The sequence below is a fragment of the Bufo bufo genome, chromosome 8 (genome assembly GCF_905171765.1).
Source record: "Bufo bufo chromosome 8, aBufBuf1.1, whole genome shotgun sequence".
Classification (NCBI taxonomy): domain Eukaryota; kingdom Metazoa; phylum Chordata; class Amphibia; order Anura; family Bufonidae; genus Bufo; species Bufo bufo.
In genome coordinates this window covers 40,606,567-40,631,590 of record NC_053396.1, presented here as the reverse complement: position 1 = coordinate 40,631,590, position 25,024 = coordinate 40,606,567, and the positions used below count along the sequence as shown (strand labels likewise).

The 25,024-nt window shown below is 47.9% G+C and overlaps 1 protein-coding gene across 3 annotated transcripts in view; it reads left to right on the top strand.

Annotated features, from left to right (window-relative positions):
• Window positions 1-25,024, top strand: part of GTF3C3 (general transcription factor IIIC subunit 3) — a 129,248-nt gene that overhangs the window by 71,618 nt on the left and 32,606 nt on the right. For all 3 annotated transcript variants that reach the window (XM_040405671.1, XM_040405672.1, XM_040405673.1), the window contains exons 9-12: window positions 7,820-7,886; window positions 9,114-9,208; window positions 10,221-10,392; window positions 16,590-16,792. In XM_040405671.1, the coding sequence (XP_040261605.1) occupies window positions 7,820-7,886; window positions 9,114-9,208; window positions 10,221-10,392; window positions 16,590-16,792 (537 nt within the window). The remainder of the gene's footprint in view (window positions 1-7,819; window positions 7,887-9,113; window positions 9,209-10,220; window positions 10,393-16,589; window positions 16,793-25,024) is intronic.

Here is a 25,024-nt window from a genome sequence, read left to right as displayed (position 1 = left end):
GAGAGGGATCATGCTGCAGCCCTCCTGATTATGTGTGAGCTCAGGAATCCTCTAAGTGCGTTCTGGGGCTGGTTTGCCGGGGAACGGTGATGAGTATCATCAAGTGACAAATCGGGAATCATCAGCAGTATTCTTCATTTATTAATATCAGAGGTGTCTGAGGTGAATGCCCACCTTTTAACTCCCTTTTAGATCCCGCATCAAATTATTTTCTAATATATCTTTAAACAGGGCTCCAGATGGCGACCAAAATGGTCGCCAATGCGCCTTAAAATTTGCAGATGGCGACAAGACTTTTTAGTCTTGTCGCCATTTGCGACTGTACTGCCGCGATCCTGCGCAGCCTAAGTTCCCTTCAGTAGCACTGCACAGTGAAGAAGGAAGGAGTCCCTCCCTCTCCACTGTGACGCGGCCGCCACTACCACCAATGGGGAGATAGCTCCTCCCCTCCTCCTCCCCTGCTATCGCCACTGCGCCACCAATGAATGTAAAACATAAGTATAGGCAGCGGTATCACAGACCCAGCACCCGGCCTCAATAACAGGGCATGCGATACGCGGCAATTAACCCCTCAGGTGCCACAGATCGCATGCCCTGTTATTGAGGCCGGGTGCTGGGTCTGTTATACCGCTGCAGACAATTGTATGAAGGAGTTAAAGAGGACCTTTGGTGGGTCCAAATAATATGAACTTAGTAGCAGGCTGCATAGAGCGGCGCCCAGGGATCTAAGTGCACTTACTATTATTCCTGGGCGCCGCTCCGTTCGTCCGCTGTGGCCCCCGGTATTTTCAGCATTCAGAGGAAGGAGGAGGAGACGCCAGTGTCTCTCCTTCTCCCTGACAGCAGCGCTGTCCAATCACAGCGCAGAGCTCAGAGCCAGGGAGTTTTATTTTCTCCCTGGCTCTGAGCTCTGTGCTGTGATTGGACAGCGTTGCTGTCAGGGAGAAGGAGAGACACTGGCGTCTCCTCCTCCTTGCTCTGAATGTTGATAATACCCGGGGCCACAGCGGACGAACTGAGCGGCGCCCAGGAATAATAGTAAGTGCACTTAGATCCCTGGGCGCCGCTCTATGCAGCCTGCTACTAAGTTCATATTCTTTGGACCCACGAAAGGTCCTCTTTTTAATTACATTCATTAGTGCTCCCCCCCCCCCCCCCCCCAAAGCCTCTCCCCTCCCCCCATTATCACTTGCACAAGTCGTCGCCCCCCCCCCCCCCTTCATTGTTATATGGTGGCCACAGGGTCCCATCCCCTTCATTGGTGGCAGTGGGAGATTACACTGCTGGGGCTCAGATCGTTACCATGGCAGCCAGGACGCTACTGAAGCCCTGGCCACCATGTTCAGCTCCCTGCTGCTGTGTGCACAGGGCAGCAGAGAGACGTGTGAGATCCTATTCACCCTGATAGAGATCTATCAGGGTAAATAGCACAAGGGATGAAAAGATCCAGGTTCTAGTCCCTAAGGGAAGAAATGGTTATTAAATAAAAAGTAAAAAAAACAAAAAAAAAAAAACACCAAAATACTAAAAGTTTAAATGGCCCCCTTCCCAGTTTTACATATAAAATTTACAAACAATAAACAATAAACCATATTACATATCGCCACGTCCCAAAAAATGTGAGCTTTTAAAATATTAAAAAATATTCCCGCTCGGTAAAGGCCGTAACAGAAAAAAAACCTCTAAACAACGCAATTCGCCATTTTTAGTCACCTTGTCCCCCAGAAGATGTCCCTGGATGTGAGAGGCATGTGGTGCTGTTTTCTCCTATATGTAGTGCACCTGCGTCTCATCTTCTCAAAGTCCTTTTTTAAAAATTATATACATTTTAAATTTGGCGACTAAAAAATGTAATTTGGCTCCTAAATTTTTTAGTTTAGGAGCCAATGGCTCCTGGTAATTTTTTTTTGTCTGGAGCACTGTTTAAAGGAGTCAGAGCGCTATTTTCTGAGCATTGTTTTAATTTTCCCCCAGAAATAAATTGTACAAGCCATGACAAACTTTGTAATGTATCTCATTACAGAAAAATGCCTTTTTCGGTTATAACGTTTTCAGACTATTAGATGTACTTGTCGCGCTGGAATCTTGCACTGCAGTCTTCTGGTGCGTCTTTTAGACTGAATGCAGGCATTAGAAGCAGGATACAGGATACTCTGAGCTCCATTGCTGAAAGGTCCTGGCAGTGCAGTTGTGTGACCACAGCATGTACTGTGCTATGTGCAAATGCAGGAAAGTTCTGAGAAGGACTGGGAATGCTTCCGGAACATCTTGCATTCGTCTGCATTTAAGGCCTCATGCACACAACCGTTGTGTGTTTTGCAGGCCGCAAACCGTGGATCCGCAAAACACGGATGACGTCCATGTGCGCTCCGCAATTTGCGGAACGGCACGGACAGCCTTTAATATAACTGCCTATTCTTGTCCGCAAAGCGCGTACAAGAATAGGACAGGTTATATTTTTTTTACGGACCACGGGACAGAGCAGCGGATGCGGACAGCACACAGAGTGCTGTCCGCATCTTTTGCGGCCCCATTTAAGTGAATGGGTCGGCATCCAAGCCGCCAAAACTGCAGCTCTGATGCGGACCAAAACATCGGTTGTGTGCATGAGGCCTAAGGCTCTCTGACCCGCATGCAGGAAACAGCTGGACTGGTTTGAAAAACATCTCCTTCACCGTGCTCATCAAAATTACCCATCGTCAACTGCAGAGAAAAATGCTTTTATCAATTAACAGGACTATACAGAGTAAACTCTGTAAGAAAATTAGGGTAGGTCAGTCAGAGTAGGCAGGTAAAGCCTTTCCTGAATGCTGCTCCAAGGCTGAAAAATAAGTTCTAGAAGGGGGCAGTTACTGAATAAAACTTCTTTTAATAAATATGACATTTTTCATCCCCATATCTGATACACGGTCCTGTTAGTCGCTGTCTAGGGCCTTAACAGGGCGTCCAGCGTGGGACCAGAGTTCCAGTCGGGGTCACCCCTTGCGGGGCCTTTTGGACCCCGTTCGAAGGATTTACTTGTAGGGTTTCCTTAGGGTCAGTGCACACACTATACCACCCTCTACTTCCATCCTTTATCTTTGCTCTAGTCACACCCTAGTCCACCATAGGTGCCTACATTTACATCCTCAGCACTCTTTTTGGGATCCGATAATTTTTAATTTTGGTTCATTAGCTTAGTACTCTTTTTGTGTTATGCATTGTGTGGGCACTTATTCTATTTTCGATAGTCCTATTGAAGCCCCATACGGTCTTACATCTATGACCAAATGAGCTTCTATATCACCACCACTTACATGTTTGTTTGTCTGTAGGGGCCTTTTTACCCTTATATTTATTAAAAGTGAAGTTTTATTCAGTAAATGCCCCCTTCTAGAACTTAAACTCCGTAAGATGCAGGACTCCTGGCTGAGTGCCAAAGCAGATGAAATTCAGAAGTTTGCTGATAGAAACTATGCCAAACGATTCTATGAACCCATCAGATCCCTGTATGGACCTCAGTCTTCAGGAAGCTCTCCTCTACTGGATTTAAATGGTACAACTCTTATCACTGAGAAAACTCTGATTCTACAGCGTTGGGCTGAACATTTCCACTCTGTGCTGAACTGCCTATCTACCATCAATAATGATGCAATTGACAGAAAACCCCAGGTGGATATCAACTATAGCCTGGATGTCCCACCATCAGAGGCTGAAACCTTACAGGCCATCAGTCAACTATCCAGCGGTAAGGCACCAGGATCTGATGGAATTCCGGCGGAAGTCTATAAGGCTGGTGGTGCAGTGCTTGTTGAAAAACTCACCCAGGTGTTCCAGTCTTTCTGGAATCAAGGTTCCAAACCTCAGGAACTGAAAGACGCATCCATCGTATACCTTTATAAGAGGAAAGGAAATAGACAAATCTACGATAATTATTGAGGAATATCACTTTTAGCAATTGCATTCAAGATCTTGGCACGAATGTTGCTAAATCGTCTGATCATCTGGAACGGGGTCTGCTACCTGAGACAGTGTGGTTTTTGCAAAGAGCGTGGCACAATGGACATGATATTTGCAGCTCGACCGCTTCAGGAGAAATGTCTGGAGCAAAATCGTGAACTATACACGACCTTTATAGAACCTACCAAGGCTTTTGACAGAGTTAGTCGCGAAGGCTTATGGCGCATTATTTCGACGTTTGGATGCCCAGACAGATTCATCCTGATGGTACGGCAATTCCATGATGGTATGGCGGCTTGGGTTCTGAGCAATGGTGAATCTCCCCTGTCACAAATGGTGTGAGACAAGGGTGCGTGCTCGCACCAACCCTGTTCAGCATAATGTTTTCAGCCATGCTGTCAAATGCCTTTCAGAACAGTTCACTGGAATTCAATCTGAGGTATAGAACCAATGGGAAACTGTTCAACCTGCAAAGACTCCAGGCTGTCACCAAGGTAAGAGACTGTGCTTCGTGAGTTTCTTTTTGCTGACGATTGTGCCCTTAATGCGGAATCAGAGCAGGAAATGCAAGCCAGTATGGACAAATTCACAGCAGCAGCATGTGACAACTTTGGCCTCATCATTAACGCGAAGAAAACCGAAGTGATGTACCAGCCAGCTCCGAAAGCCCAATATCAAGAACCTACTATCACAGTGAAAGGACAGAAGCTGTATGCAGTGAACCAATATACGTATCTTGGCAGTACCCTCTCCCGTGCAGTGAAAATTGACATTGAGGTCAACTGCAGAATTGCAAAGGCAAGTTCTGCATTCGGCAGACTGAGGACTATTGCGTGGGACCGCTGTGGAATAAGCCTTGCTACAAAGCTTAAACTCTACCAGGCTGTAGTGTTAACCACACTGATGTATGCTAGTGAGACCTGGACAGTATACAGAAGGCATGCTAGACAGCTGAACCACTTTCACATGACTCTCCTCCGTAGAATCATGAGGATCCAGTGGCAGGATAAGTTGCCAGATACAAAAGTCCTCTCCAGAGCAGGCTTACCATCAGTTTACACCTTATTGATGAAAGCCCAGCTGCGTGGTGAGCGCGATTATGTCATCAAAGGTCCTTTTGGCAGGTCCTGAAAGAAGAAAAAGAAGAAAAAAGATGATGCCTGCTGTGCGAACAACAGGATGAGGGGAGTTAAAAAAAAGTTACTTTTTTTTAACCCCTAAAGCCACATTTTAGTAAGCATTCTGTATTAAGAATGCTATTCTTTTCCCTTATAATTATGTTATAAGGGAAAATAAAATATACAAAACACCTAACCCAAACCCGAACTTCAGTGAAGAAGTTCGGGTCTGGGTGCTACAGTCACCCGCGTGATAAAGACTGAACATCCGAAAGCATTCGCAGTCAAAACTGACTGCAATTGCATACCTACTCACACGATTTTCCCTGATCGCAGACGCAACACATCCAGACCTAATCCGGACACGCTCGTCTGCAAGGGGCCTAACAGTGACTTTCACAGCATACCACCCCCTTGACAGTGACCTCCACAGGGGCCCGCCCCCTTAACAGTGGCCTTTACTGGATCAGGGGTGTGTCCTTTTGAACAGCTCACTCTAAGACAACAGTACTGTACTGTCTTGAGTGTGAGCTGCAGAAAGAAATTAAAGAAAGTCACTCCGTGTCTGGGCTCCTTCCTGCAAGAGTGATGCCCCTCTGGGCACCTTACTGGGTCACTTGCATACCAAATAAACTGGATTTTCAGAGGATAAAAACATCTATTGCTGGAACAAAGGCACATCTTTAAATAAGGTACTAAGTGCTATTAGGCCATGGCTTTACTTCAATAGCAATTATACTTGTGACATATTTTCTTTTAAAGCTCTCCTACAGCAGTGAAGATAAATGGCTGGGTTGTTATGGAAACCTGGAGTAAATGTGTATGTGGAGACTGGAGGACCTGCGAGCTTCTATTGGCTGATAAGAGTCATGTGACCAAGCTTCTATTGGCTAATACATTTTTTGGGACCTGGTTTAAAACCTTCCCCGACACCTGATGTACCTGTGTGCCAAATTTTGTGACTGTAAATGCGATGGTGCGGATTCCTTTAGCGGTCATACACACACACATACACTCAGCTTTATATATTAGATCAGGGGTGCACAACCTGCGGCCCTTGATACCATTCTGTGCGGACCCCCAACCATCTGGTCACAGACATGTATGTCTATATCTTGTGGCTGCTCACATGTATCTTTCATGCATTCTCCCATTAGATGGGAGTACTAGAACTGCAACTAGACATTTATGATATATACTGTATCTTCAATATGCCATAAATCTAGTATTTCAGTTGGTAATACCCCTTTAAGTTTTATTTTCGGCCCTCAGAATTGGTTCAGGCTGACAATGTGGCCCCCAACCAGAAAAGGTTGTGCACCCCTGTATTAGATTATGGAAAAATGAGTGTATTTGGAAACATTGATTTTTACATATAGAGCACATTGAGTCGTCATCTTGGGAACACCATTTAATGTATAGACAATATGCAGTCAGATCCTAAGATCCCCCTTGTGTTGGCTGCAGGAAGACAGAATATAATCTTGACAATGCGTTGGTAGCTTTGTAAAAGGAAAATTCTATGAAATTCCCTGCCAATCTGTACTTGTTACAGGTTTAGAGCTCATGCACACGACCTTTGGCCGTTTTGTGGGCTGCCAACTGCGGATCCGCAAAACACGGATACCGGCCGCGTGCATTCTGCAGAACGGAATTGCCGACCCTGAATAGGATATGTTCTATAATTTGTCAGACTGCACAGAACGGACGTGCGGACGCGGGCAGCACATGGAGTGCTGTCCACATCTTTTGCGGCCTCATTGCAGTTAATGGGTCCGCATCTGGCCAGGTCGGATGCAGACGAAAAATACATTGGTATGCATGAGCCTTTGAAGGGTTTCTGTCACCTGAAAAATGGGTATTAAGCTGGCTGACATTAGCGATGTGCTAATGTCAGCTGAACATAACTATATTATTGCCATCTCACTGCCTGCCGCCGTTATTGAGAAAAACAAACTTTTATAACATTTTAATTAGCCTCTAGGAGCAGGGGGGACTTCGCACCTGCTCCTAGAGGCTCTGTTTGCCCACCTCTTTTCACGCCCTTCTTGACTTGATTGACAGGTCCAGGGCAGCACTGCTCTCCTCCCGCCGATCGTGTAAATCTCGCGCCGTTCAGTTGGAAGGACGCTGCTTCCTGCCTGCGCCGAATACTGAACGGCGCGAGATTTACACTGCAGACACGGCTGGAGGTAGGAGACCAACGATGCCTGCCCCTGTCAATCAAGAGAAGGGTGTGAAAAAAAGGTGGGCAAACGGAGCCTCTAGGATCAGGTGCAACAACCCCCTCTCCTCACCAGCCCCCCCCCCCCCCCCGCTCCTAGAAGCGAATTATCATTTTATAAAAGTTTGTTTTTCTCAATAAAGGCTTTAGGCAGTGAGACGGCACTAATATAGTAATGTTCAGCTCACATTAGCACATCGCTAATGTCAGCCAGCTTTATACAAATTTTTCAGGTGGCAGAAACCCTTTAAATGTAAGTTATGTATTTGTGTGGGGGATGAAAACCCTGCAGTACAATTGTGAATGAGATGTACGTGTGAAATATATTTATAGCTAGCTTCCCACTCAGGACAGCAGTATTTTTTCCACTATTTTGTAAAGCTGGGTGGCATGGGATAAAAATAAACTACTGCAATTAAGTTGATGAGAAAAGAAATGATTGTGTATTTATATAGACATAAGTGTGACATGTCCTCGTTGTCCTGCAGTCATGGACTTTGTGGTTTTACCTAAACTTCAAATTCTTTTTTTTTTAAAGGTCATTACTCAGTATTCTGGGATTACGCTGAATAGAAGAGAAAACAGCACTCCAGAAGACAGTTCAGGTAATTTAGACTTCAGTGAGAGCGCTTGTGTGTGTGTTTTTTTTTTTAAATAATACACATACAAGTTGTACCGTTTTGTGATCCTATTGTATGAGCATAATAGACCAGCTGTCAGAGATATGATCAGCTGCATTCTGGATTATTTAGGTCTTTATAAAGCTCAGTCAGAAGGACCAATGTTATTTAACCAGGCATAATGCTGATGGGTAAAATCATACTTTCTTTATATAGTTATGTGGAGCCGTTACTGAGATCCCCATTTCATTTGTATGCAAATCAGCATCTTGGTGCACCAAAGTGTGAGCTGAGGCCCTCTGACCACCAGACTTGCACCTCCCTGCACCTCACACCACTCCCTATTCCATTTGATTAAAGGGCTAGTCATCTCACCAGGCCCTGTAATCTTGTGTCTGTATCAGCGCATGTTTCACCAGCACTACAAATGCTTACTACGTACGCACTGATGACATCATCGTGCACCTGAAAGTGCTGAGTTCTGAGTTTTTTCTCACTTCCCGATCAGCTATTTCAATATCGACAGCGAGCAGGTGTAATTGCAGCTCCCCTGTCCCATTCGCTTCAATGGGAAGGAGCAGACAGAGTGAGCACTTCGTTCTCTTCAAACAGCGGGACTGCTGGGAGTTCTAAGCATAGGTCATCAGTATAGGAAACTGGCCAACCCCTTTAAATCCTGGCATCAAACAGCAAAATAATAAAAGTAGGGTTAAAAAAAAAGAGTAGAATTAACCCACATGGAATTTTTACATATATTAGTGGTTACCTAAAGAAAAAAGAGCTGAGCATTCCTTCTTCAGGCTTATGCGAGTATGTCTCCCAGTAATACATGCTGGATCTGTGTGTCCAGGATGCTGCTGGCTTCCCCATGCACAAAGTCTTGTGTGTGTGCTTTGCTGTCTACTTACAGCCTGTGTAAGCTTCCCTCCTTGTATAATCTCCCCCACACACATAGTTATCTCTAACACCGAGAAAAGTGATGGGGAGAACAGTCAGAAACGAGAGCTGTTGTGAAGGACTCTGTGCACACATTCTGTCTGCAGAAACAAAATTGGTAGTACATTTTTTAATGAAGACTGTTTAGAAAGAGACTTAATTTTGAATAGAAAAATCACTGCCATGGTGTCCAAAGCCTTTACAAATAAACTTGTACAAATTGGTGATAATCTTGCTTTCACATTTAACCATTGCTGATTTTTGTCCCCTCTGTAGAAGTTACATGTCATGTGCCTGAAGGAGTTCCTATAGATATTACAGTGAAAATGATGCTTTGCTTGATCCATCTGAATATTCTGGAACCTGTCAGTGTAAGGGAAGATTAATTCAATTATTTTATGTTCTTCATCAAGTGTTTCCACCTATTTATTATTTTTATACTGCTTTATTTTAAAGGGTTTGTCTCACTTCAGCAAATAAAAACATTTATTACATAGAGAACGTTAATAAAAGCCACTTTATAATATATTGTTATTATCCTTATTGCTTCCTTTGCTGTCTAGATTCATTTTTCCATCACATTATACACAACCATCCTGCACTCCATGAGCGGCGGTCGTACTTGCACACTATAGGGAAAAAAGACGACGGACTCTCTGGTGGCCGGGACCGTGGGTGCGCACATTGGCTAGTGCTTTTTCCTATAGTGTGCAAGCACAGCCACTGCTGCTTGATTGCAGGGTTGTCGTAACCATAGAAACAAGCAGTTTATAATGTGATGGAAAAATGAATCAAGCCAGGAAAGGAAGCAATATGGACAATCCCAATAAATCCGTAAGTGCCTTGTATTAACTTTCTCTACATGATAAATGCCATTTGTTGCTACAACCCTTTTAAGAAACTTTTAATGGTGAAGGCTCCTTTATGTTCTGATTGGCAGTGGAAAGAGAAATCGCACTTGACTTGAATGATAATTTTCCCTAATATTTTACCAGTCTCATGTTCGTCAACTAGCCAACATCCAAGGCATGAACTAGGCAACATACATGGTCCAACTGGCACATATAGCACCCACAGTAACTATGCAAAAACGGCTATCCTTACTATGTAACTGGAATCAAAACTAAACAAATGCAGTCATGGTTACTGCACCCCACCAAGCCCTGCCTAGAGGACTCCTGATAAATCTATCTGTGCCTATTCTCTAGGAGAAAAACTTATCACAGATAATAGCTTTGGGGTAAGAATAAGAAAATGCTGCTTAGTGGGATGGTGGAAACATTTCTGGTGTGCAAATACTCAAATACAGATTAGTTGACTAGCAAATGACATTTTACATTTGTACACAGGATAACGTTAGGGCTTTCTGTTTTGTGTCTTCAGCCCATGCTGACATCTTTAATGGAGCAGAACCCAGAAGAAATGGGAGACTTGTATCTAGATGTTGCAGAAGCTTTCATGGACATTGGAGAATATAATTCAGCTTTGCCTCTGCTGAGTGGCTTAGTGTGCTCTGAAAAATACAATCTGGCTGTTGTCTGGCTACGACATGCAGGTAAATTGATGTATTAACTACTGTTATGATCAGAAACAGAGTCGAGATAATGGAGTAATAAGTCAGATGGGGAAACTGTAGCCATGAAGACGGGATGATACAAGGCCAGAGTTTAGCTTGTGGAACAGAAACTCTCAAACTCATAAATTATTTGACAAATATAAATTTCTCGCCCATATTCATTGGGGGACACAGGAACCATGGGTATAGCTATGTACTCTAGGAGGCATTGACACTAGTAAAAGCTGGCAGCTATATCCCCTCCAGCCTGGAGAGAGCGCTCCAGTTTTTTCTAGTGTCAATAGGAGGCAAGACCGCCCTGCTCTGCATTGAAGCTCCTGAATATTTTTTATTTTTTTGCTTTTTTTTCAGATGGGAAAACAGTGGACGCCTCGCCTCCCTGTTCTCCCGGGGTCGAGTTGCGCCAGTGCAGGTCACCCGCACTGCTGCCTCTCCCACAGAAGACAAGGTGGACCAGGGCATTCTCGCTCCCCTGCATCCCGCCAGCCAAGGGGTCACCCATCCAAGCCCCCCTTTCCAGCGTCCTGCCACTACGGTGCCAGTAGCTGAAGGGGTGACCTTGCTGGACCAGAGGAAGGGGTGAAGATGGCGGCAAGACTGAAAGGATAACTGTCACATTTAGACCTTAATTAAAATTTTCATATACAGTACAGACCAAAAGTTTGGACACACCTTCTCATTCAAAGAGTTTTCTTTATTTTCATGACTATGAAGGCATCAAAACTATAAATTAACACATGTGGAATTATATACATAACAAACAAGTGTGAAACAACTGAAAATATGTCATATTCTAGGTTCTTCAAAGTAGCCACCTTTTGCTTTGATTACTGCTTTGCACACTCTTGGCATTCTCTTGATGAGCTTCAAGAGGTAGTCCCCTGAAATGGTCTTCCAACAGTCTTGAAGGAGTTCCCAGAGATGCTTAGCACTTGTTGGCCCTTTTGCCTTCACTCTGCGGTCCAGCTCACTCCAAACCATCTTGATTGGGTTCAGGTCCGGTGACTGTGGAGGCCAGGTCATCTGGCGCAGCACCCCATCACTCTCCTTCATGGTCAAATAGCCCTTACTTTCAAAGTTTTCCCAATTTTTCGGCTGACTGACTGACCTTCATTTCTTAAAGTAATGATGGCCACTCGTTTTTCTTTACTTAGCTGCTTTTTTCTTGCCATAATACAAATTCTAACAGTCTATTCAGTAGGACGATCAGCTGTGTATCCACCTGACTTCTCCTCAACGCAACTGATGGTCCCAACCCCATTTATAAGGCAAGAAATCCCACTTATTAAACCTGACAGGGCACACCTGTGAAGTGAAAACCATTTCAGGGGACTACCTCTTGAAGCTCATCAAGAGAATGCCAAGAGTGTGCAAAGCAGTAATCAAAGCAAAAGGTGGCTACTTTGAAGAACCTAGAATATGACATATTTTCAGTTGTTTCACACTTGTTTGTTATGTATATAATTCCACATGTGTTAATTCATAGTTTTGATGCCTTCAGTTAAATCTACAATTTTCAGTCATGAAAATAAAGAAAACTCTTTGAATGAGAAGGTGTGTCCAAACTTTTGGTCTGTACTGTATGTAGTTACTAATAACATGATATTCCAGAATCCGTTACTATTAGACTGACTTACCCCATATTTAATAAGATTCAGCCCTTAGCAACCAGTCTGCATAAAACTGCAATTTCACTAATCAGTTAAGATGGCCACCACTGCCCTCGCCCTGAGGCTAATCCCGCCTGCCCTCACTATCCACAATGCATTGAGCTCCTCACATGCACTAGCCAGTAACAATAGCCCCACAAAAGTGTCAGTAACCAGAGCCCTCCCCCTAAAGGGTTAATCTCCTGCAGCACAAAGGGGTCCTCTCACCACATGTTGCTTTCATTTATACACTGAGCAGACGGCAGATCTCCCTTCCCTGCTCTGCGCTGCTCCAACTCTGTATTTTCCAGCTCTGCTGAGTGAGGGAGCGTCTGCCAAGCGCAGGGACAGGGAGAAGTGCACACAGCCCAGGCACTGTTATCAGCTGCTGGGGAGGACATAGCTTTAATCATTTACTTACAGTCCCTGGCTGTCAGTAATGTGAGCCTGCACACTGCGTGCTCCGTCTATCAACAGATAGACGGACCATGCCTAGCAACCCTATTTTAAGCACAGGTAAAAATAGGCAGTACAGGGAACAAAAATGTGGAATTAAGGGGTAATTGAATACACATTGAAAAGTTGAAATAGGGTCACCAAGGTGATATTAATAACCACAATCCAATACTCCCGAAAAAAAAAAATACAACAGTTATCCTTGAAGATGAGGTGAGTACACGGGACTAGGCAAGTATGTCCATTCTGACATGGATTAACCCTCCTGGGTCGTCTGGTCTTCTCCCTCCTACCCTCCCTCTTGGTGGCAATAGATTTACAGACACAGGGTTTTAGCAAGCCCAGCACCTCACTCCCCCTCTGGTATAACCCCTGGCACAGGTGCTCATTGTTGTCCTCCAAGCGGGACAACGGCACATAAGGGGTTAATACGGGCATCGCGCTTCGGCTCTCCAAATTGCGGGAGTCCGACCGCACCGCTGTCCCTCTCCCTAGGTCAGCACATGCAGAGAGGGAAGCGCAGAAGGCTCCCGATCTCTTCCTGGGGCCGTCATTTTCCGCCATTATGCACCCCTTTCGGAGCGGACGCCGGGCACGCCACTCCGGAGGGGGTTAACTGCCATTCAATGTTGTTTGCCCGCCCCGCGCTGTGTCCGCCGCCTCGCGGGGTGGAGCCCCCGTCCGTTGCCGGACGGGCGCATTCTTGCACCGCTTCCAACTCCGCATAGTCTCTGTGGTCCGGCCGATGCAGGGGCTAGCAAAGCCCTAATCGGCTGTGCTCCTCGAATATCTCCACACCCCCTCCCTTTCTCCCCGGGTCACGCTCAGGCGCACCCTCTCTCACAGGAGTGGGCCCGTCCGAGGGGTAGGGGGGGGGGGGAGGAGAATCACTGATTCAGACCCTGACATGAATCCGAAGCAGTCTCCTAAGATTGCGTCTACGGTGGCCAGCAGTACTTGTCGTAGGCTTTACCCCCTTCCTTAGGCGGAGTAATCGCACTACTTTGGGATACAGTACTGACCTTCTACATTGTCCCCTGCCATAGGTGGACTAAGTACAATAACACTGGTTTCAGTGCTGGACGTATACATTCCCCCTTCTGTAGGTGGTGGAATTGCATCTCCACTGGGTTCAGTACCTGCCGTATTCATTAGCTCCTTCCATAGGTGGCACGATGACATTCTCACTGGTTACAAGGTGTGCTGTATGCATTACCCCCTTACTCAGGTGCTAATTGCACTCCCACAGGGTACAGGACTCGCCATATGCACTAGTTCTCGCCTTGGGCATTAACCCCCCTTCTTAGGTGGGGTATTTTCCCTACCACTGGCTTAAGTACTCCATACGCATTCCTCCTTCCATAGGTAGGGTAATTGCACCACCATTGGATACGGTCCCACTGTTGCACTATCCTTCCATAGGCGGAGTGTTGCATATCACTGTGCTTCCTGACTGCCTTACCCCCTTCGCAAGTGATCCACTAGCGGGGAAATAACTGAACATCTTCAAATACGGCAATTCAACTGCGCCACGGCTCTAGGTGCCTTCGCTTATTTCACAAGGGGGCGTGGCAGCATTCGGTACTCGACGGTGCCCGGTACTCTCTCTAGTCCTATATGAGTGCCGCCAGTGGATACGGTGGCTATTCCTCATTGTGTTCTTTGGTGCTGGTTTTGGGCATGATTATAACTCCTCTGTCTTCACAGGGGGTTTACTAGCATAACTTGTGTCCTAGAGACTCCCATCTCCATGGGCCTCCATTGTTCCAGTCGGTCATGATATTGTCCGCATCAGTAGTAGTGCGTACACCATTGCACATATATGGTGAGTACGTTCCAGCGAGTCAAGTGCTTCACTGACTGTATTCTCTATCCACCACTCCTTTTCTCTGGGGAAGTTCTTATGCTGGCACTCTGGTAGCAGCTACAGCTTGTTCTCCTCCACAGGTGCAGCCTTTCGCTAATGCTCGAGTTCGTGGTCGCTGCAGTGGGACATCCCCTCAGGTAGGGGCCCTACCCTGGCGCTAGCTTGGCAGTTGCTCCTGGTCAGCGCCGTTCCAGGTAGAGTTTTTAAGGTTGCTCTACTTAAACTGGGGCAGTATGGTACGTGGCTTCTACGGATAGTCTCAGGCCTCCCTCTCAGTTTTGCGCTGACGGGGCAAGCGCTGGCTACTACTGTGGGAGCGGTATTGCGTTACCACTACATACTTGGGTTCTGTCTGTTCAGCTCTTTCTTCAGCTGATGGACTCTTCTAGCACTGTGTTCGGTGGCCCCCTCCTCTGCTGGGGATGGGGCTAGCAATACAGTGTGACTCCCCTTGCCTGGCTTCCTCCTCAGGCAGAGTTTTTTACGCAGCCACTTAATCCTTGGCTACTTCTGTATAGCGCCAGTCTCAGATGGGAAATGGGCTTGGACCTAGCCTATTTTTCCCCTGTCCTTTTCCTCCTCTGGATCATGGTTCATAGACACCCCGCATGCCTTGGCAGTTCCTATGTTACTATCTTCCCTCATCTGCATTTGCACGGGGTGTTCTTTTGGTGGCCTTCCATTCCACACATGCTCTGGTCCCGACTGTGGTCTGTGGCGCTCTCCACATCCCTCCTTCTATGGGGACTCCTTCCATTGGTCTGGGTGTGCTAACTGTATCTACACGAAAGCTCCCCACCTTCTCTCCCGAGCAGGAGTTCCGGAAGCATACGACATGGACGCCCTGACATTTCCTTGGCGGGAGTTCTCCCTCCTTACGTGTCTTTTCTCTCCTACCGAGGGTTCTACGGAGGATCAGGTGGAGGGCATTCCGACAAATCCTAGTCGCTCCGGAATGGCCCCCTATTGAAACCATCATCCTGATGTGGAAAAGGTTTTTTGGCGGACGTCATCCGCACTATGATTCAGGCCGGATCTATTATGGTACCTGGTGGTCCTCCTGGGCTTCTGTGAAAGCCGGGACATTCCCTCACTCCGCTTTTTCTCTCTCCACGGTCCTATCCTTTCTACAATTAAGGTTGGACCTTCGTTTAGCCCTTAGTTTTCTTGATGAGTCAGGTGTTCGCGCTTCTATCCTGGGGCAGCTTCCAGCGTCCTCTGGTTCCCCTGGTGCCCATGGAAACTTTCCTTCAGGGAGTGGCACATATGGTTCCTCCGTACCGTCCTTTTCCGCCTTGGGATCTGAATATAATTCTCTCAGCGTTCCAGTCTTCTCCCTTTGAGCCCTTGGGGAGATCTCTCTCCGGCTCCTGTCCTAGAAGGTAGTTTTTTCTTGTGGCTATCACATCCATCAGACGGGTATCCGAGTTGGGGGTGCTCTCTTGCAGAGAACCCTTCCTGGGTCTTCACAAGGATAAGGCGGTTCTCCGGTCCATTCCTTTTTTTCTCCCGAAGGTGGTCTCTGTCTTCCACATCAATGCAGAAATTGTCCTTCCTTTAATGTCCCTCTCCTTCACTCCCTAGGGAAGGGAGTTACGTCATTGACGTCAGGGCTCTGATCATTATTGGAAGCCTCCAGTCCCTTCCGGCGTACGGAACCCCTTTTTTGTCATCCGGAGGTTCCACCCAAGGGATTGGTGGCCTCCAAGGTGGCAATTGCACTATGGATTCGGTCTGCAAATGTTGTACCATTCCGCATCCGGTGCGGGGTTCTGCCCTTAGGTGTCACGGCTCGCTCCACTGAGCGGTGGGCGCTTCTTGGGCTCTGAGGCATCGCGCCTCTGCTGTTGGGTCTTTTGGCATGGTTGGTGTTCCATGTTTTTTCCTGGTTGGCTTGCTTCTCTTACTGCGTGTTCGCAAACTGAAGCTCTCTCTCCAGGCTGGAGGGGGTATAGCTGCCAGGGGAGGAGCTAACAGCTTTCACTAGTGTCAACGCCTCCTAGAGGACATAGCTATACCCACGGTTCCTGTGTCCCCCAATGAAGAGCGAGAAAGATTTTACTGGTAAGTTATACAAAGATCTCCTTTTATCTCTAGGATCTGTAGTTTATGACTGAGGTTTCTCTGGGTATATTACTGTAGGTGTATCTTCATTTGGAGAATAAGTAGCCCCCTACCTGACTTTAATATGCTTCTCCTTATAGATTGTTTAAAAGGTCTGGGTCACATGGCAAAAGCTGCAGAGAGTTACTGTAAGGTGGTGGACATGGCGCCTTTACACTTGGATGCAAGGATCTCCCTGTCTACACTTGAGCAACAACTTGGTCACCCAGAGAAAGCATTGGAGGCATTAGAACCAATGTATGATCCAGATACCTTGGCACAGGATGCAAATGCTGCCCAGCAGGTATAATTTGTCCTATTTGGAAAGAACGTCCTTTATCCCCTTGTGTAACCATCCGTTTTCCCCCAGACAATCTCTGTTTTTAGAAGAGAACAATCTGCTTTGTCTGCCATCTTGATTGTTAGAATCTCCATCTGCAGACAGTAGTTCTGGGATCCACATTTAATTTATTCATTCAACCTGCCGTTTTTGGTGGGACCAGCCTTCTGACTCCGACATCAGATGATGTCATCAGGGAGGGAAAAGGATCGGCCACTTTGCAACTAATCTTTTTGTTTTCCAAGGAGATAAGCCATCACTGGAGATGTCTGTCATACATATATGCTTGGCCGACCAGAGAATGTATGTGTATGGGGAAGATTGGGGAGAGAGCTCTAGTGTGTTTAGATGAAAGCTATCTAGAGATGGGATTGCACTGAGCAATAGCTATATAAACTTTGATATGGAGACCGGCACTCTGAATCTGGGGTTACGCAGAGGGTTATATATACAGTACAGACCAAAAGTTTGGACACACCTTCTCATTCAAAGAGTTTTCTTTATTTTCATGACTATGAAGGCATCAAAACTATGAATTAACACATGTGGAATTATATACATAACAAACAAGTGTGAAACAACTGAAAATATGTCATATTCTAGGTTCTTCAAAGTAGCCACCTTTTGCTTTGATTACTGCTTTGCACACTCTTGGCATTCTCTTGTTGAGCTTCAAGAGGTAGTCACCTGAAATGGTTTTCACTTCACAGGTGTGCCCTGTCAGGTTTAATAAGTGGGATTTCTTACCTTATAAATGGGGTTGGGACCATCAGTTGCGTTGAGGAGAAGTCAGGTGGATACACAGCTGATCGTCCTACTGAATAGACTGTTAGAATTTGTATTATGGCAAGAAAAAAGCAGCTAAGTAAAGAAAAATGAGTGGCCATCATTACTTTAAAGGAAACCTGTCACCGGGATTTTGGGTATAGAGCTGAGGGTGTCTAGATGGCCGCTAGCACATCCGTAATACCCAGTCCCCATAGTTTTGATGCCTTCAGTGTGAATCTACAATTTTCATAGTCATGAAAATAAGGAAAACTCTTTGAATGAGGTGTGTCCAAACTTTTGGTCTGTACTATATATATAATATATATATATATATATATATATATATATATATATATATATATATATATATATATAAATATATATAAATAAATTTAATATCGGTAATAAAAGTACAAAAACACACCCATAAATCAGATACACTCCAATGAAATAAAGTAAGGTAAAATAGAAAAGAATAACCCCCCTGTAATATGCAGGAACTGTGTAACATTTAACACTGTAATCACTTGGAGAGTTTGAACTATTTAAAACGATATAAAAATATAAAACAAAGAGCACAATCTTGTGCTGTTTAGCTGCCAATGTAGATGCCAATATTAGTCCACATCAAATCTGTCTGCAATGGGTTCTGTCCTGTATATTCACCATGTAGTGTTTATAATGTTGCCATAAGTTAAATATATAACGTGGCAAGATGAGTTCTTAATATTATTTGTAGAGCAAATATAATTTTCTTGTGAATGGCATTGGGGGACACAGCACCATGGGTATATGCCCAGCTGACACTAGAAGGAAAAAGTGTTGGCTCCTCCCATCTGGGCTGTACCCTCTGCACATGCAGGAGCTCACCAGTTTTTTTTTAGTGTCCATAGGAGGCAGACATGACCTGCTTTTTTTCTGCAGGCCTTGCTGCTATTTTGTTTTATTTTTCATCTTGATGTTTTTCTTCCTTCTGCAGGTTTTTCACCTGCTGCAGGTGGGTGCTCCATCATGTGCTACCACTTTAGTTGCACCCCCTGCGGGCGCACTACTTCGGTACCTCGCCAATCACCCAGTCCCCAGTGGCTTGCCAGCATTCCCACAGGTCCCGTGTTGAGTCTGCAGATGGGGTGACCCTGCGGCGCCTGAAGACGACAGAGGGTAAGTACTGTAACACCCCTTCCCCCTCCCGGCTGGATCCCTTCAGGCCAGGGCGTCTATTCCGTCCCTGGAGGACAATCCGCAGCGGAGACAGTTCTTGCGACAGTGCGTGTGGCCACAAATACCTTAGTCCCCAGCTTTTGCCGGAAATAGGCCTCCAGCCTGCCGGTCGTACTTTCCAGGACCCCGGTTCTGTTCCCTGGGGCGTCGCGTCTCCCTTCCGTCCACCTGCGACGGCCGGAGCTCCGGATTGTCCTTTTTTCTCTAATTTAGTCCCCAGCTTTTCTGCCTGCTGGACCGCGCCCTTGTCCCGCCCCTCTTCCTTCCCGAGCTTTTGCTCAGCTCCTCCTCCTCACATCGGGATGGGTCTTATGAGGCAGGCAAAGCTCCTATCCCGGCTAAGCGCGTGCTTTTCTGAAGAAGGGCGGTATCTTCTGCTGTTTCTGAAGAGGGAGACACTCCATCTTGCAGTGACCTTTCTTAGCTGCTGCAGCACATCTTGGGACAGCACCTAAGGCCTGGTAGGATAGCCTCTCCTGGCTAACCCTTTTTTTTCTCCTCAAAGTTTTTCTTCTCCTCAAAGTTTTTCTTCTCCTGCCAGTATGTCCTCGGCCAGAGAAGAACCCCAAACCCGGGTGCCTATTCGGGTAGCTGTTCATTATATGTGCTCCCGATGCAATAAGGCCTTGCCTTCCCCACAATCTAACTCGCTCTGTGCGCAGTGCCTTGACCCCATGCCCTCTTCTGACGCCCTGGCCCCCTCTGTGGTGTCGACCCCTCCTGATTGGGCCGCTTCACTGTCCCAAGCCATTGGGAATCTTGCCAGCCTCTCCCGTTCCATGGTGCAGTAGCTTGATCGCTTGCCTGCTCAAATTGCGGCAGTTTCAGCCCCACGCAGGGTCCATGTTGCTAAAGAGGCACGCCCCCGCTCTGACACCAGGTCCCGTAAAAGACCTTGAGTAGTCTTAGCTGCGCCCCGCTCATCTTCGGGTCACTGATTCAGAGCAGAGTTCAACATTATCTGCGGCCATGCAGGACCTCGTTAAGGCGGTTAGAGACACTCTCCGAGTGCAGGACTGTCTCCTCTCCTCTACTCGGGAATCTGTGTCCTTCCGCCGTTCCAAACGCTCTGCGTTGGTTTTTCCTAACCACCTGGATCTCAACGCACTCCTGACCAAGGAGTGGCGTATGCCTGATAGGCGCCTGCAGACCTCTAAGGGTTCGGACACTCTTTTTCCTTTCAGTGAGGAGTCCGTTAACCTCTGGTGAGTCCCATCCCAGGTAGACCCTCAGGTGGCCTGCTTAGCTAAGGCCACCACCCTTCCTTTGGCTGACGCGGCTTCCTTGTTGGATCCCGTTGATAAGCGTTTTGATTCTTTGGCAAAGTCCGTTTTTGTGGCAGCAAGCTCCGCTGTTCAGCCTGCTTTTGCCGCCTCCTGGGTCGCTAAAGCCTCTGTGGTCTGGGCCAAACAGCTCATCCGGTCCCTGCCGGATTCTGCTGAAGGTGAGGTTTCCGTTCTTGCCTCTCAGCTTCTCCAGGCATCCCTGTACCAATGTGATGCCTCCCTGGAATCTGCTCGCCGATCTAGCAGGGCGGCTGTTAATTCTGTTGGCATCCGTCGTATGGTCTGGCTCCGTACATGGGCGGCAGATGCGGCCTCCAAGAAGGCGGTCATCTCTCTCTCCTTTTTCAGGTCGAAAAATTATTTGGGAAACGCTTGGGGGAACTTATTTCCGAAGCCACTGGAGGAAAAATCTCCCTCCCAAAGCTGCCGTCGCCTTCCCTTGTCGGCTTCGCGGTCCAAAAATGTTCGTTCCTTTCGCAACTCCTCCTCCTGCTTGGACAAAAGGTCGGCGGGGCCTTTCTTCAAAGCCAGGCCCGCCTGGCAGTCTCTCCCCAAGCCTTCCAAACCCCAGTCTGCAAAAACCTCGTCCGCATGACTGCGCTTTGCCGTCGGTGGGGGGCCGCTTGCTCGCCTTTCAGGAGATTTGGCACGCAAGTGTGGACGACGCATGGGTTATGAAGGTAATTTCCTCCGGCTACAAGATAGTTTTTCATCCTTCCATCGGGTCGGGTTTTCATGTCTTCTCCCGCAAAGGCAGCAGGTTTTTTCCAGGCCATTCAATTTCTTCAATCCCCCGGAGTAATTGTTCCAGTCCCCGATTCGGAAGAAGGACGGATTCCTCCGCCCTATGGATCTGAAGGCGCTCAACCGCCTTGTCCGGACCCGACACTTCCGCATGGAGTCGCTCAGGTCAGTGATTTCCTCCCTGGAGGAGGGCGAGTTTCTGTCGTCCATCGACATACAGGCTGCATGCCTTCACGTCCCCGTAGCCTTGGCCCATCAGCGGTTCCTTAGTTTCGCGGTAGGTTCTCTACATTTCCAGTTCGTGGCTCTACCCTTCGGTTTAGCGTCCGCCCCAAGGGCCTTCACGAAGGTCCTGGCTCCCCTTATCGCTCTCCTCTGTACTCGTGGAGTGGCGGTAATTCCCTACCTGGCCGACCTGCTGGTCAAGGCTCCATCCCTGGAGGACACACCTGGCCAGCCTCCATAGCTCCCTGTCTGTCCTGTCCCAGTTTGGGTGGTTGGTAAACTATCCCAAGTCCTCTCTGGTTTCCCGCCAGAGAATGGATTTCCTGGGCATGGTCATCGACACTCGCCTCAGTCGAGTGTTCCTTCCCCAGGACAAGGTGATGTTTCTCCGGGCTGGAGTGGCTCGCTTTCGCAAGCCGTCCCCCCTACCTCTCCGGACGTGCATGCTGGTTTTGGGCCGGATGGTTGCCTCTTTCGAGGCGATTCCCTTTGCGCAATTCCACTCCTGGCCTCTTCAGCTGGCGATCCGCAGAGTCTCTGAACTGGCTGCGCTCTCTTGCAGGTCCCCCTTCCTGGTGTTCCATTAGGACGCGGTTATTCTGCGTCCAGTCCCTTCCCTTCTCCCTAAGGTGGTATCCCCATTCCACATTAATCAGGCGATTGTTCTTCCATCCTTCTGCCCTAACCCCTCTCATCCTAGAGAGCGTTCTCTCCACCGCTTGGACGCTGTTAAGGCTCTTCGCCTCTACCTTCAGTTGACTGAGTCCTTCCGCCGGTCGAACTCACTCTTTGTAGTCCCTGAGGGCCCTCGTAAGAGCCTGCAAGTTTCCAAGGCTACCATATCCGGTTGGATTCGGTCGGCTGTCAAGGAGGCCTATGTGGAAAAGGGTAGTGTTCCTCCCTTTCGTTTGACCGCTCACTCCACTAGGGCGGTCAGGGCTTCTTGGGTGGTTCGACATCAGGCCTGCATGGCCGCCACCTGGGTTTCTGTCCATACGTTTTCGAAGTTCTACCACATCCACTCCTTGGCCTCTGCTGATGCCAGTTTGGGTCGCAGGGTTTTGCAAGCAGCTGTGAGTTAGATGCTTTGCATGGCTGTTTCTGCCCTCCCTTGTGGACTGCTTTGGGACATCCCATGGTGTTGTGTCCCCCAATGCCATTCACGAGAAAAAAATGTTGTACTCACTGTAAAATCCTTTTCTCGTAAGATGCATTGGGGGACACAGATCCTACCCTCGTGGATCGTTTTGAGTTATAGCCTTCTGGATTCTCCGGTGGTTTTTTCTATTGTTGGTCCTCTCTGGTTTAGGACATGTTGGCTTCTAATCTTTTTCAGTTGTGCTCCTACTGCTTTTTTACCTACTGGTTTGCTCCAGCATGTGCAGAGGGTATAGCCCAGATGGGTGGAGCCAATAACTGAGTGTAGCTGATAATTACAAAAGCCTCACCGATATTTCAAGATTCTATGTGTGAAGGGGCCCACCACAGATCGCCAAGCTGATCCTAGCCATCTGGTTGGTCGGGTAAGACTGCTTGCGTCCACACAGGCGCAGCAGATCTATTTTCCTACCCTTGCTTTACCAGCAGTGGGGTACCTATGTATGGACCCCTTTACATGTTTGTATGTGTGTTATGTTGATGCATCCTCTGGTGTATTGTATTTTATTGCATATCGTATAAAAGTTATATTTTAATAAGGATATTTCCCCACACCTCCAGATGGGTGGAGCCAACACTTTTCTTTCTAGTGTTAGCCTCCTAGTGGCAGCTGGGCATATACCCATGGTGCTGTGTCCCCCAATGTATCCTATGAGAAAAGTATTTTACGGTGAGTACAAAAATCCAGTTATTACCACAGGGTGGCAGCAAAGACCAGAACAGGACACGTAGTGGGTACTGTATCCCAACTAGCTCCAGATATGTTCAGAAGGTATATACGTATAGCAGCAAGATTATAACGGTAAGTTCCATCAATTATCTTCATATAGTTTTCTCTGTGTGCTCCAATATGCTTAATCTTGGTCAATAGTAAAATGCCGCTGCTTTGGTTAATGCAGTAATCAGATACTGCTACTTTCTCGCCCATATTCATTGGGGTACACAGGAACCGTGGGTATAGCTATGTCCTCTAGGAGGCGTTGACACTAGTAAAAGCTGTTGGCTCCTCCCCTGGAGAGAGAGCTTCAGTTTTTTCTAGTGTCAATAGGAGGCAAGACCTCCTTCTGAAGCTTCTAGCTTCTGAAGATTATTATTTTTTTGTTTATTTTCCTTCTTTTCAGGTGGGAAACAGTGGTCGTCGCCTCGCCTCCCTGTTCTCCCGGGGAAGCACGCCAGCATTGGTTCGCCACGCTGCCTCCTCCCCCACAAGAAGACAAGGTGGACCAGGGCAGCCTCTCCCTCCCTGCATCCCGCCAGCAGAAGGGTGACCCAGGTCTGCTAAAGAGAAGACCCTCCCGCCGCCAGACTCCTGCCACTCCGGTGCCAGCTACTGAGGAGGTGACCCTGCTGGAAAAGGTGACCTTGCGGGTCCACTTAGGGAGGGTAAAGAGAAGAGGATGAAGATGAGGTGAGTAAACGGGATTAGCTAAGTATCCCTCCCTCCTTCCCTCCCTCTTTGGTGGCAGTTGTTCCTAGGAATTGGGCACCAGAAAACAGGCACCTGCTTTTATTAGGTAGCACCAGACTCCCTCTTGCTTCCCTTTGGGCCAACGGCTCGCGGACACTAGGGGGTCAATGGCATCTGGGCAGGCGCTGCCTCGCACGGCGGGAAGCCATGCGCAGGGCTTATTTCTGGTGAGCACGCTGCCCTCGGCCTCCGGCCGGTCCGACCCGCGGCTACCACCGGATTCCACCCTTTCTGGAGCTGGCACCAGAAGTGCCGCTCCGGAGGGGGTTAACGCCCGAGCGATGCCGGCCGCCGCAGCATTCCGGCCCACGCTGTTCCGTGGGATCAGTGGAGCAAAAGGGACGGGACTAAGTAGGAACAGAGTGTATTGCACAGCAAGAGAGCTCCCCGGCATGCACTCTCGCTCGGAGTCCCTCTGCCCCCCGGCCGGCCGTGCGCAACATGCTTGGACCCGACCACCCCCGCTGTGAACCGGGAGCATGCACCGGCGGACAAGCAGGGAAGGGAGCAGAGGAAGCTCCCCCCCCCTATATATGATTGCTGGTGTCAGGGCACTAGGGGGTTAATAACATCCCTGGCAGGGGTGGGGGTGCGCTCTGGCACGAATTCTTCCCGCCACCCCCCTCAGGACAGCTTAACCCCATCTGGCCAGCCACCTCCTGCGGCCAGCCCCAGATTATCTGAGGATTCTATCTTCAGTACAAGGTGCCTGAAAGTTAAAACCGTTAACCCCTTCCTGCCTCTGCCCACTTGACGTTGGGCATCCTAGTTTCTATAAAAATAAAAAGACGAGAAAGATGCGCGTTCATAAGGGCCCCACCCCTCAGCCTCATCACCGCAGGACCCCCCACCCCTCAGCCTCATCACCGCAGGACCCCCACCTGTCTTTGTGGTACCAAGCTGGGCCCGTGTCCTATACGGATAAAGGAGGACCTCTCATAGTTCCCAATCCGCCGTTTAGGGTCGTTGGTTGATAATCCTCCACCTGTGCAGATCCAGGGAGGACAGCTGAAGTATTCCAATCCACCCTCTGGGTCGTGTGGTTGATAGTTCTCTAGCGCACTTCACAAGGACCTCTGGATTCCCAATCCGTCCTTCGGGGCCGTTTGGTTGATAATTCTCCACCAGTGCAGAACCTCTGGAAGTTCCCATCCATCCCCTGGGGTCGTTTGTTTGATAAAACTCTGCCTACTCACTCCACTGGACAGACCTCTAGTTCCCACTCCACCCTCTGGGTAGTTTGGTTGATGTATTCCCACTGGCGTGGCCTACAACTGCCACGGGCAAGCTTCTAAAAGGAAGAACTGCGCGCAAGCGGGCCAGAGC